This window comes from Cervus canadensis, chromosome 3 (assembly GCF_019320065.1).
Source record: "Cervus canadensis isolate Bull #8, Minnesota chromosome 3, ASM1932006v1, whole genome shotgun sequence".
Taxonomy (NCBI): domain Eukaryota; kingdom Metazoa; phylum Chordata; class Mammalia; order Artiodactyla; family Cervidae; genus Cervus; species Cervus canadensis.
In genome coordinates this window covers 89,072,575-89,087,000 of record NC_057388.1, presented here as the reverse complement: position 1 = coordinate 89,087,000, position 14,426 = coordinate 89,072,575, and the positions used below count along the sequence as shown (strand labels likewise).

The following is a 14,426-nucleotide window of genomic DNA, read 5'->3' as shown; positions in this document are numbered from 1 at the left end:
TGTGCACCAATGAAGACCCAGCACAGCCAAAAATAAATTAATTAAATTATTTTTTTAAAAAACACAAAAAAACTAAATGAGGACCTCCCTGATGGTCCACTGGTTAAGAATCTGCTTGCCAGTGCAGGGGACACTGGTTTGATCCCTGTGTGCCACAATTACTGAAACCCACTCGCCATAGAGCTAATCCTCTGCAACTAGAGAAGCCACTGCAATAAGAAGCCCGCACATCGCAACTAGAATTGCTGCACCCCACTTGCTGCAACTAGAGAAATCCCATGTGCAGCAATAAAGACCCAGCACAGCCAAAAATAAATAAAACTAAATGAATAACATCTTACTTTTACCTACTTTGAGTCACAGTCTTCCGATTGCACTCTGTTTTCCATGTCAGAGGCTCTTTTTCGCTCTTTTTTATTACACTTTTTATGACAATATCCCACTTGCACTGTGTGCTTAGTTGTTCAGTCGTGTCTGACTCTGAGACCATGTGGACTGTAGCCCACCAGGCTCCTCTGTCCATGAGGATTCTCCAGACAGGAATACTGGAGTGGGTTGCCATGTTCCCCTCCAGGAACCAGATCTCTCCCCAACCCAGGGATTGAACGCAGGTCTCTGGCACTGCAGGTGGATTCGTCACCACTTGTATCAAATGTGAAAAAGAGAGGGACAGAAACTTCCTACCACTTTGCAGGGGTGGCTCAGAGCTCAGAAGGCCCCAGTGGCACCCACACATCCGTTCGGTGGAAAAGGATTCCCAGAGATTAAAAAGGATGGACCTTCAGTTCATACGGATCAGCAAGCCTCTGGAAGAGTGGGCTGTGGGGTAATTACTTGAACATCTTCAGTCGTGATGGAATAAGCAGTTCCCTGGGACTCTAAAATAACTTTGACTGCCTGGATGCTGACAAAGGGAATTTGGACATAAGTTGTCTTTCCTAAGATGGTGGGTGATTTCCAGAAAACAAGCTGAAATGGCTAAAAGGTTCAGGCAATGACTGGGTCATTCCAGGGAAATGGACAGTTCGGCATGGATAGATTTCAGGAAATTAATTCATATCTATCTTAACTCAAGCCTTCAAGACCAGAATCATGGTGAAATCACTGTGAGGTTGCAAGAAGGGTTTTTAAATATCCAAGCATCAGCATATGTATTATATTCCCCCCATATGGTTAGATATTAAAATTGGCAGAAGGTAGAGATTATTTTAAACTATGGCAGTTTTTTTTTCACAGTTGACATTCAAGTGATCCAATTAATTTCATAACAGAATATTAACACTATAAATTATTTAGAGAAGAAATAATGCATTGAAGGTGGCAATAATTTTTCAAAATAACTTTCACATTTGATTTCTCTTTTTATTCTTATAAAACACCTGTGAGACACAAGAATGGTGTATTTATCCTCATTATATCAAACGAGATCTGTAACACAGGGTCTGTAGCTCAGTTGGTAAAGAATCTGCCTGCAGTGCAGGAGACCCAGGTTCAATCCCAAGGTCAGGAAGATCCCTGGGAGAAGGAAATGACAACCCAGTCCAGTATTCTTGCCTGGAAAATCCTAGGGACAGAGAAGCCTGGGGGGCTACAGTCCATGGGGTCACAAGAGTTAGACACGACTTGGTGACTAAACCACCACTACATACTGAATGGGAAAATGCAGAGAAGGTAGATGACTCAATGTCATATAGTTGGGACAAGAGCCCAGCTGTTCTGGGTCCCAGCTCCGTGGGTTAGCACTCCACAATTCTCATCAGGGAAAACAAGATACAAATCCAAAATAAGAGATCTCTATCATCATGTCTAATTGTGAACTATTCACTCTGGGGAGCAGAAGTCCCCTCAGGACAGAGACCTGAAAATGTTCTTCATTCTCCAGTTCCACCAGATTTTTTATTTTTTCTTTATTCTAGTTATGATCTTAAGAACTTGGTCTCCAAAAAATATTAACCACAGACATGACCTTAAAAACAAAACCTGGACACTGTTTCCTGTTGCTTTCTGCTCCTATAAGTCTCTACATGTAAGAGGTTAATGCAGTAGTCAATAATCTCTTTGACAATCAAGAAACTAATAAATAGTATACTGACCCACAACCTTAGAATGAGGAGTTGACAGAGTGACTTTTACTTCCCCTAAGGAAATAGTATTTAAATGGTAATTAAGAGCTATACCCACACCTAGCAGGAAGTTTGCCAATAAAATTATCCTTTCTTTAGCTAATGATTATTTACCAAATAACATCTGCTGCTCATAAAGCATTGGTTTGTACATCTTGTCCCTGTTTTTTCAGAAATTAGCTTCAAAAAGGTAGAATGATTAATTTGGTGCTTATAAGTGCTCAAAAAAGAATCAAATTTACGTTTGAGTAGACCTAATGTGCTTTTGTTGTTAACTGAAATGTATCAGAATTCCATCTCCAAACCCCATTCATGCAGCCCAAAGTTGGGGTATTGCTAGGGACAGTTGAGACCTGGATAAAACATGGTATGTGTCTCTTTCTCTCTCTCTCTACACACACATATAATGAGGAATGAAGGATATCAAGGACATCCTGGCAGGAAAGAGAAGTTGCAAAACAAGCAAATATATACCCTCTAAAAAAAAGTTCAGTAGTAGAGCTAGATTCTTATAGCCCTTCCTTGGTGACAGAGGTGTTTCCTTTCTCCCTTTCTCTGAATAGGCTGACTTCCCTACTCTTTCTGTAGTTACTGCCCTGCCCATTTGTGCAGAGGGGAAGGGATAGGTACAAAGAGCCATGATAAGGTACCAGAACCTAGACTCTCTAAAACCAAATACCACCCAATTTCCAATTAACTCCAGGGGAATACTTAAGTGATAGAATGTGAGCTCTTCAAAGCTCTCCTGCCTCCTGGCTACAGATGGTCTGAAAATTCTTCCATTTGAGTCTCATTCCTTCTAGCTAATCTGTAGACTGCTGGGTGTCCTTTAAAATGAAAAGGCACTGGGAAAATAATATGCTGGGCCAGTATTTCCTGGTGCATGTCCTAAGGAATAATAGCCCTTTGAGTTGTTCAACATAAAAAAATAACAATAAAGGTGGGGAAGAGTTTGATGATCAAAGAGAAATGGATAGCTGCAGCAACCTAGACTCCCCTCTTATAGATTTACAATGTGCACTAATTTAATTAAAGTTCCTAGAAATTCTATAATTTGTTTAAGCCTCTGATTCCCAAATTTACTTGACCACCTGTGTTTTGGGGTCAAATTTATTTGGCTATTTCGTTAATTCTCTGAAACACTCTTCAAGAAATGCTGCCTAAAGCTCTTCATATAATCTTGAAAGTGACGTACTTTGGAGCAAAAATGGATACAAAGCCATGAGAGTTGTATTTGGACTGAAGTCTGAAGCCCTGGTCTTCCCACTTCATGAGCTCCCACTGCCTAGAAACTAAATCTGAAGATGAGGAGGACTTGAGCTGACTTGAAAGATAAAATTCAGAGAGGTAGAAAGGAGGACAAGAGTAACCCATCACTTACCGAGATGACACTGAGATAAATGACCAAACAGCTTTATTTTCACTGATGTCTGTCATCACTACTTTACATTCATCAGAGGGGAAAATGATTAAGAACAAAGAGAAATAGGGTACCTGTGTTCTGTTTTCACTTTTTTTTTCCTTAAATTCATTTATCTCTTTCTTTTTAATCACTCATTCTTATTATCTCCATTACTCCCTCTCCAAATCTAAAAGAACTCTAAAAATGCCAAACACTTACATTCATTATTCTACAACAGTTTAATGTGATACTCTGTGAATCAGGTAAATAAAATTCAAATAGGCACCAGAAAGCATGACTTACCCTACAGATGTTTCTCGACAGTAGATATGCCCTAAAAGGGCACCAGAAAACAGGATCGATCTCATAGTTAAAGATCTTCCAAGAGTCCAGAATTAAGTGTCACTCCTGAACTTTATTTATACAGACCACAGCTAAGGCTGATCTGTTGGCAGTCTAAGAACTCAAGTGAAGTTCCTAAATGGTAAAATTCCTATCTGCAGGTCAGATTCTCAAGGTTGCAGTCACCCACCTGTGTGATATCACCAATCCATACATTTTACATTCCTACAATGAGATAACAAACTTTGAGGGAAAAATTGCTAGAGCATATCAAGGACAAATCACGCATTCATGATTTAGAACATAAAGTGCCACTAACTATGACCAGTAATAGAAGCCAGATTAATAGACCTAGAGGATAAAGTCCTTTCTGGGTCTCTGACAAAAAAAGGGCACAGCATTTATAGTAATTATTCAGGCATCCCTTCTATCACATTCCATTAATTGGCTCATTTGTTTATTTTTATAATGTTTACCCTAAAACACTGCAATCACTTAGTCCACATCTGCTGAATCTCCCTGTAGATATGGCCCACTCCAGTCCTCACTCTATATTAAAACAAAACAGAAGGCCATTTAATATTCAATTCTGAACTGTTTCTAAAGTGATCCATCTGCATTTGTACCAAATTGATGTCCGTGTTTCTGTGCTTTTACCTAAAATGAAAATGTCTTTCTAATTATGACAGTGAAATTGCTTGTTACAGAAAGTTTGGATTAAAAGAAAGTGTTTTACTTAGTCACCAGTAATTCCTCCACCCTTGACTTCCTACTTTGCTGGAGCTGAAGCTCCAATACTTTGGCCACCTGACTCAGCCAACTCATTGGAAAAGACCTTGATGCTGGGAAAGATTGAGGCCAAGAGAAAAAGGGAACGACAGAGGATAAGATGGTTGGATGGCATCACTGACTCAATGGACATGAGTTTGAGCAAACTCAAGGAGATAGTAAAGGACAGGGGAGCCTGGTGTGCTGCAGTTCCTGGGGTCACAAAGACTTAGGGGTCACAGATTCAGTGACTGAACAACAACAAAAATTCCTCCACCCAAAGAAAACCATTTGGTGTGTATCTCTCCAAACTTCTTTCCACATTTTAGAGCTTTTTCTAACAAAGATTATACCATCACATGTATTCTGATTTTTTTTTTTCTTTTTGACTATGTTGAGTCTTAGCTGCATTGTGTCATGCAGTATCTTCCTTGCGTCATGCAGGATCTTTCGTTGCAGGGCAAGGACTTGCTAGTTGTGGTGGGAGTCTGCTTAGTTGTTCCAGGGCATGTAAGATCTTGGTTCCCCAACCAGGGATTGAACCCATGTCCCCTGCATTGCAAGGCAGATTCTTAATCACTGGACCACCAGGAAGTCCCATATATTCTGATTTTTAAACAAAGGCTTTTTTAAACAAAGGTTATCTTTCCTTGTCTATAAACATACATCTACATTAATCTGACTTTGCTCTTCATTGCAAACAGAGAAAATACACCTTTCTATTTTTAGGGATCATATTTTATTATGTTTTAGTCATTCACATACATTATATTAGCCTAACAAGTGTCAACCAACAGACACAAGGAAATTTTCATCTGTCCTCCATGTGATGAATTCTTTATCTGCACACATTCTAAATCCCTGGGTTTGTCAAGGCTATGGTTTTTCCAGTGGTCATGTATGGATGTGAGAGTTGGACTATAAAGAAAGCTGAGGGCAGAAGAATTGATGCTTTTGAACTGTGGTGTTAGAGAAGACTCTTGAGAGTCCCTTGGACTGCAAGGAGATCCAACCAGTCCATCCTAAAGGAGATCAGTCCTGGGTGTTCATTGGAAGGACTGATGCTGAAGCTGAAACTCCAATACTTTGGCCACCTGATGTGAAGAGCTGACTCATTGGAAAGGACCCTGATGCTGGGAAAGACTGAGGGCAGGAAGAGAAGGGGACTACAGAGGATGAGATGGTTAGATGGCATCATTGACTAGATGGACATGGATTTGGGTGGACTCCGGGAGTTGGTGATGGACAGAGAGGCCTGGCGTGCTGTGGTTCATGCGGTCGCAAAGAGTTGGACACGACTGAGTGACTGAACTGAACTGAACTTGAATTCTCAAGTACCAACTTTAAGGGGAAAAGTATATGTCAGGGGATGTTCAACTTTAAGGAATCCAATATGTTGCACTTTTCTTCCTTTGTGTGCCATTTCTCAAGGATTATCTGTTCCTTATCAGTTCCTATTCTGGGAAGAGTAGAGCTGCAAGCAGTTCTCAGGACTGAGATCATGGGAAAGGGTATCTGCTTGGATTCCTTTCAGTAACTCCCTTCAGTGACTCTTTTCAGCGTCAACAACCTTGTATATATTAGACTATCCATTTTGTTGCAACTGATGGAATTTCTTTCTTTGTAATAGCTGAGTAATCATTTTATTAAAGATATATAAACCCGCATTTCTGCTAATAAAATACCCTTGCTCCATTGGAGACCTGGGTCCCCTGCGTCCTTCTTTCTGTCTTCATTCTCGTCAGAACGTGGAAACCTACTGAGCTCACTTTCTTGCCCAGGCTTTCAAGACCTCCTTGAGAGGACGCCCTGTGCCTTTGTGAGCGGTACAAGTCCTGTGTATGGGCTTTATTGGTTTTCCACGTAACCCGAGATATACTGCTCTCTCTCTCTCTTTTTCTCTCTTTCTTTTCATTGACTCTGGTCCACCAGGTCCTGGTCTGTAAAGACCAACAAGTAGCACCTGAACAGGGACTTGGAATTCACGGTATTCAGGATGGAGTGACTGGGACCTACTGAGGTCAGGTAAGTGTGGGGTTATGGGACAAACGGCTGGAAAGCCCCACCATTTTTCTGCTTTACTTCATCATTTATTTAAAGTTCAAAGACTTTTGGTTTCATGTCAGCAAATAGAGGCCTATCTCCAAATGGTGAAAAACTATTTTGATTGTAATAATTGTAGTCATCTTATTCTTGCTGTTTGCTTTTTATATCTGTAACTATATAATGGATTTTATATCTAAAAGGTTTGAAGCATTTAAGTTACAAATGATTATTCAAGCTCCTATGATTACCACAGGCTCTTCCAACTATTACTTGGGGCCCCTGGATCAAAGATCCTCAATATGAGGATAAAGAAAATATATTGCCTCAACAATTTAGGGTCTACACCCCTTTCCAACAGGAAAAAGTTACGGAATGATTTCTCCACCCCTTTCCCTGACAACCATATTCTCCTAAAAGCAGGAGGAAATGAAAGAGTTAAGGCTTAAAGAGACAGTCCAAGGCCCTATAAAGAGGAAGCAAACATTCTCACTCATGTTTTCCTTAAGACTTGTGCAACAATGTATCTGGCCAGAGAACCTACCTTTCTTTAGGTCCAGAACTAATGATTACACAGCACAATGTCTTACTCATGAAAATGCTTTTCTTAGGCTCTATGTTAATGGTTATAATTGTAACAAATCTTGCCCAGAGATGTTATCTGGAACCTGTTCTCCCTGGCTAATCTTGTGCCAAAGTTATCTCCAGATATATGTCTTGGGAAAGGGCAAGAACTCTAATAAGAGTTCTAATAGAACTCTTACAACATTGAGGTATTCCTTTTACCTATTCTCAACAACTAGTTGAGAAATATATAAGGTCCCACTTAAACTACTGAGACAAATACTCTTTCTACCCCCTTCTGATATCTATATCAGAAGCTTTCTCTGATCTGTCACTTTACACAAAGCTCTCAATGACTGAAACCTATCTTTGGTCCCAAAATTAACTCTCCTTCAGAGACCACTAATCTGACAAAATCATTCACCGTAAGCTATCATCTTGGGAGCTCATCAAACAATTAAAAGAAGTTGCCCTTGAAGCCTGGGATCGAATTACTCCTCAAGGAGAACCTAAAGATAGCTACACTAAGATATTAGGAGGGCCTAATAAAGCCTATGCTGATTTTCTAGCTAGACTAGAAACTGCTATTTCCCATAGTGTATTTGGAGAAGAAACCAGAATACCATCAGGAAAACTGCTTGCATATGAGAATGCAAATCAAAAATGTCAAAGGGCTATCACTCCAATATGTGAGACCAAGACTGTTATTGATTATCTGAAAATCTAGGGTCTAAGACACAAAAAATACAAATGTTAGCTAAAGCAATGGCTGCTACGTTTAGAAAAGGAAAATGAAGGATATTTTACATATGGGAATAAGACCCATTTAAAAAAAGATTTGCCCTAAAAAGCATGCAAAAAAAATTAAAATTAATAAAAATTAAAACTAATAAAAAATTTCCAAAAATCTACCCTTGCTGCCATAAGGAGATACATTGGGCCAAAGATTGTAAATCTAAATATGATATTGAGGAAAAACTTATTCTGAAAAACTTCAAACAGGGGGACTCCCCAGGTCTCCTTCAACAAAAAACAGGGGCAAACTCCATCTTTTCCCTCAAACAATCCCTTCTAGAATACCTACTAGACTTTTTGGACCCCTACCTCCACAAACCTTCGGCCTTTTACTTGGCCAATCTAGCTTGACTTCTAAGAAAATTACTGTTCATCCTGAAATAATTGATTCAGATTATAAGGGATAAATTCAAATTATCATGCCATCTCAGATACTATGACAATTCAAGAAAAGAGACAAAATTGTCCAATTACTTCTTTTACCTTATATTTCTATTAACTCCTCTCATGATATACAGACAGATGGATCAAAAAATACAGATCAAAAATAATCCTTGTGGACATCATTGGTATCTATATATGCCTGACCAAATATAAATATCAAAATTAATGGTAAATAATTTTCTGGTCTCCTTGATACTGGATCTGACATCACTATTATTTCCAAAAACTTATGGCCCAAATCTTGGCCTATACAAAAAATTTCCTGCCAAATTACAGGTGTTTCTCAAACCAAAATACAAAAAGTTTATCGAAATATTCAAATTTATCGTTGTGAAAGACCAGAAGGCCTGCCTACAACATTACAACCTTATATGATAGATACACCCCTTAATCTAATAAAAAGATATTTACTTACACTATGACAAACTCAAATATACATTCCACATTTTTCCTAGGGGCCACTGCTCATTTAACAAAGAAAACAATTATTAAAATAACTTAAAATTATGATGAACCTATTTGGACAGAACAATGGCCCCTTAAAAAAGAAATATTACAGGCTACTAAAAAACTTATAGATACACAGTTAAAATTAAAACATATTAAAAAATCTTATTCCCCTTAAAACTCTCCCATTTTTGTTATAAAAAAATCTGACAATTAACATCTCTTAACAGACCTTAAAAAAATTAATGCATCTATAAAACCTATGGATGCATTACAACCAGAAATCCCATCACCTACTACTATTCCTCAAAACTGACATATTATTATTATAGATTTACATGATTGCTTTTTTACTATACCTTTACACCCTCTAGACGGAGAGAAATTTGCTTTCTCTCTTCCTTATCCTAATTACACCAGGCCCCATAAATGATACCAATGGACTATATTACCTCATAAAATGATGAATTCTCCTACCATATGTCAATATTATGTAACCAAAGTCCTGAAACCTATAAAAAAACAATTTCCTAACTTTCTTGTTATTCATTATATAGATAATATATTATTTTCAGCTCCATCTGTTTTAGAAACTCAACACATGTTTAATATAACTTAACAATGCTTGAAAAACTCTGGATTAATTATTGCCCCTAAAGAAATCTAAACCTCTATACCTTACCATTACTTAAGATTTGTTATTAATAGACAACACATTACTCCTCAACTAACACAGATTCATACTGATAAATTATCAACCTTAAATAATTTTCAAAAACTTTTAGATAATATAAATTAGATTAGATCTTCTTTAGACATTGCTAATTATCAACTGACTAATTTATTTAATACTTTAAAAAGAAATCCCAATTTAAACAACCCTCGTTCACTTTCATGAGAGACACAAGAAAAACTCTATTTAATACAAAATAAATTGCAAAAACAATTTCTTACACATATTAGACTTGATTTACCTCTAAAATCATTTATACTCCCCTCTCTTCATTCCCCCACAGGACTTCTTGCCCAACTAAAACACCCAATAAAATGGATCTATACCCATTTTAGAAGGACAAAATCACTTACACTCTATCTTGATTTAATCGCTTTAATTGTTATCAATGAAAAAAATAAAACTAAGACATTAATTGGCTCCAATCCTCATAAAATTGTTATACCTATTAATAAATCTCAATTCAAAAACACATTACAAACATCTACTGATTTCCAAATAGCCTTTCTAAAATATTTTGGAAAAATTTCATTTCATTATCCTTCTAACAAGCTCTAAAATTTCTTTAAAAATACTAAATTTATTATCTCCCACATTGTCAGCTCACAACCTATGCCTCAAGTTGATGTTTTCTACATAGATGGGACCAAAAATGCCAAAGCCTCATTCTGGTCTCTTAAAAAATATAAAATTTTTTATACTAAATTTCATTCTACTCAACAAAACAAATTATATGCTCTCATTCAAGTTATTTACTTACTTCCTTACCACATTAATATAGTCTCTGATTCCTTATATTCAGTTTTTATATTAAAAAACACACTTCTCCCATTTATATTACTCGTATTCAAACACATTCCTGCCTTCCCGGCCCTATGACTCATGGTAATGAACAGCTAATAAATTTGTTTCTTTTGCTACTCCCAAAAAACAACATGTTTTACTACACAATATTGCTGGCTCCTTACACCAAATATAAAAAATTCCATACCACCAAACTAAAAAATTCATTAATAATTGCTCTACTTGTAAACCCTTACATCTTCGACCCATTACAGAAGACATCAATCTTCGAAGATTACAACCCAATAAATTATGACAAATGAATGTGACTCTTTGCCCTGAATTCTCTCCATCTTCTTTCTTACATGTCTGTATCAACACAAACTCTTCTTTTATCTGGGCCATACCTCTTCAAGGTGAAGCTACACAAAACTTTATAACTCATCTATTAACTTGCTTTGCTATAATGAAAACTCCTAGTTCTACAAAAACAGACAATGGCCCTGCCTATATTTCTAAACACTTCAAACAATTTTTATGATCATTTTCTATTAAACATGTTACAGGTATTCCTTATTTTTTTTTTCAGGTATTCCTTATGATCCACAAACACAAGATATAGTCAAATGAACACATCACACACTGAAACTACAAATAAAAAAATTAGAAAAGGGAAAATACACAGGAACACTACTATCTTCCTTATCTAAAACAGACTTTACTAGATTCCAACATAAGCTATTCTCTAAACCTGTAACTATTGTTAATACAGCTTTATTTGTTTTAAATTTTTTTAACTTACCTCAAGGAGATATTTTGACAAAAGCAGAAAAACATTTTGAGGCATTGAAGGATACCTCCCTTCCTCTGCCCATTTGGTATCAAGACGGGTTAACTAAACAATGAAAATCTGGAAAATTAATATTACAGAGAAAGAGGTATGCTTATATTTCTCCAGATGGATCCAAGGAAGTCAGTTGGCGCTTTCTTCGGAAGATCCACCGCCGGGGAACCACTGACATTCAAGATGGAGAGGAAAAGGCGAAATCCCTGGGAAGAGGAGGTTCCAGTACAAGCCATGGCGGCTTTAGAGATTTCCAAAAAATGCCGCACTCTGTGTCATCTACCTCATGATCTCCCTACTTAGGGACACATAAAAACCCTTACTAATCAAGCTGAAAATCTGGTTTCTCAACAGGGAATGCCTCGGAATCCAGAAAACATTTTTGTCGCTATGCTTTCTTTGCTTGCTTTTGCTTCCCCCTGCTCAGGCTGACTTGATTAATTACACTTATTAGGCTTATATACCTAACCCCCCTTTTATTGCAGGTTATAATATGGACAGACATAAGACCAATCATATCCACTAGTGACTCAGTACATATGCCTCCTCCTTAGAGCCTGGAGGGGCCCACATACCCTGAAGAAGGAGAGAGGGAAGAAGGGAGACTAATTAATATTTCTCTAGGTTATGAAATCCTTCCTTTATGCATGGGCCCAACAGAATTATGCATAAACGTTAGCTGACAAACTTGGACTTTCGTCCTGCCTCTAAAAAAGGACTATCAGACATTGTTTGGATTATTTACTGCCCTTTCTTTTTAAGAAAACCACGTCAACACTACTGAAACTCTAGGAAAAGGACAAAAAACATTATGTAAAGGGTTTACTTATAAAAACTTTAAATGTACTCCTGTTCATTAAGACAGATGTCAAACCAAATCAGGAAAATTAATGTTTCTGGCCAATTACACCATTGTCGATTGGGAACCTCATGGTATATGGTTATCTGATGGTTCAGATGATATTAACCATACTGTATATGATTATACTACTCAAGTAACATGAAAGACTACCAATACTACAACGAAACATTACCATGATAAAGGACTTCTTAGTGGCAGCAATGGGATAGTACCTTCTCACCCTCGAATTGTCCTCAATAAACGGATTGGACCTGAACAATGCGACATTTGGAAATTTGCCACGAACACTGAAGAACTCGTAACTTGGACTGGATATTTCACAGGCACTAGTCATGGTTCTAGTCATTATTCCTTTCATTATAATCATTTATATTTCATACCAGCTTGGTTTCCCCTTCCTTTTGTTGTAGCTATAGGGAACTTGCAATTTAATAAGACTTTACGTTCTGTAACTTATATAAATTGCAAACTATATACTTGTCTTAACTCCTCCATGTCTATAAAAAATGAATCCCCTCTGATTCTTTGATCTCGACGTAACCTATGGTTGCCAGTAGATCTCCAATGGCACTGGGAGGAAGGTCCCATGACTGGACTTGCTTCCCGGTTACTTACTAAATTATTCCAATGATCTAAACAATTCATTGGATGGCTAATTCTTGACATTTTGGGATTAACAGCCATTTGCACTACTGCTGCTGTTGCCAGCATCGCTTTACAAACCTCAATTCAAACACACAATTTTATCCAAAATTGGACTAAATATGCTCATACTATGTGGACCACTCAGGCTCAGATAAATGAAGAAGTTCAAGATGAAATACAGAAAATAAAAATAGCCCTCCAATGGGTCGGAGATCAATTAATAGATTTACAAAAACAAGCTATACTAAAATGTGATTGAAATTCTACACAATTTTATATTACCCCTATTTGGTTCAACTATAGTGCCTACAATTGGAAACAAATCAAATTTCATTTACAAGATTTACATGATAATGCTTCCTTAAATGTACAATTATTACAAAAAGAAATCTTTGAAGCCTTCTCTAAGAGTCTACCCTCTTCCAACAATCTGGAAACCTTAGCTGAACAGCTAGCTGATCAATTATCTGGGCTAGACCCTCGAAGATGGTTGCAAAACATTATACATAGTATTGGATCTAAAATTGTAATGCTAATAATTGTCCTAATGGTTTTATGCATATTATACCGATGCCTTTCAACTAAAATTGTTCAAATTAAACAAACTCATTTGGTCAGGACCTTTTCTACTAAAGTATCTACAGTCACCCCCAATTATGAAAAAATAAAAAGGGGGGAATTGTCAGGGGACGTTCAACTTTAAGGACTCCAATATGTTGCACTTTTCTTCCTTTGTGTGCCATTTCTCAAGGATTCTCTGTTCCTTATCAGTTCCTATTCTGGGAATGAGTAGAGCTGCACACAGTTCTCAGGACTGAGATCATGGGAAAGGGTGCTTGCTTGGATTCCTTTCAGTAACTCCCTTCAGTGACTCTTTTCAGCGTCAACAACCTTGTGTATATTAGACTATCCATTTTGTTGCAACTGATGGAATTTCTTTCTTTGTAATAGCTGAGTAATCATTTTACTAAAGATATATAAACCTGAATTTCTGCTAATAAAATACCCTTGCTCCACTAGAGACCTGGGTCCCCTGCGTCCTTCTTTCTGTCTTCATTCTCGTCGGAACATGGAAACCTACCGAGCTCACTTTCTCGCCTGGGCTCAAGACCTCCTTGAGAGGATGCCCTGTGCCTTTGTGAGCGGTACAAGTCCTGTGTATGGGCTTTATTGGTTTTCCACGTAACCTGAGAGATACTGCTTTCTCCCTCTTTTTCTCTCTTTCTTTTCATCAACTCTGGTCCACCAGGTCCCGGTCTGTAAAGAAGACCAACAGGTATATATACAGTGTTTCTGTTTTTTCATTCTTTTGGGTATTGGGGAGAAGAAAGAAACCAAGAGGTAGAAGCCATAATTCATCCTCACGTCCGCAGAACCTACCAAGTAAACAGTAATCATATGAATTGAAATTAATGTACTTGCAGAATCAGTAAAAGCTTCTTGGAAAAGATGGGGCCTTAGCTGAATCTTAAGGCAGGCAGATTTCTGGTGGTTGGGAAACATGTAAAAGGTAGAGAACTGGGAGAAAATGGTATACAACAGATTTGAGAGGAAATTTGACCCACTCAGGCAGATTTCACCCTGGGCATGGTGGTGAAGGTAGAATATGAGAAGACAAGGGCTAGGTGGTA

General features: G+C 37.5%; 1 protein-coding gene across 2 annotated transcripts in view; it reads right to left on the bottom strand.

The window, feature by feature from the left end:
- LOC122438642 (carboxypeptidase A4-like) overlaps positions 1-11,480 on the bottom strand; it is a 56,129-nt gene extending 44,649 nt beyond the window's left edge. Inside the window, exon 1 of one of the 2 annotated variants that reach the window (XM_043463721.1) lies at positions 11,247-11,480. In XM_043463721.1, coding sequence (XP_043319656.1) covers positions 11,247-11,281 — 35 coding nt within the window. In that variant the 5' untranslated portion in view covers positions 11,282-11,480. Of the gene's footprint in view, positions 1-3,828; positions 3,981-11,246 lie in introns of those variants that run through there. The other variant, XM_043463722.1, reaches the window with a different exon arrangement.
- Between the last annotated feature and the right edge of the window lie 2,946 nt (positions 11,481-14,426).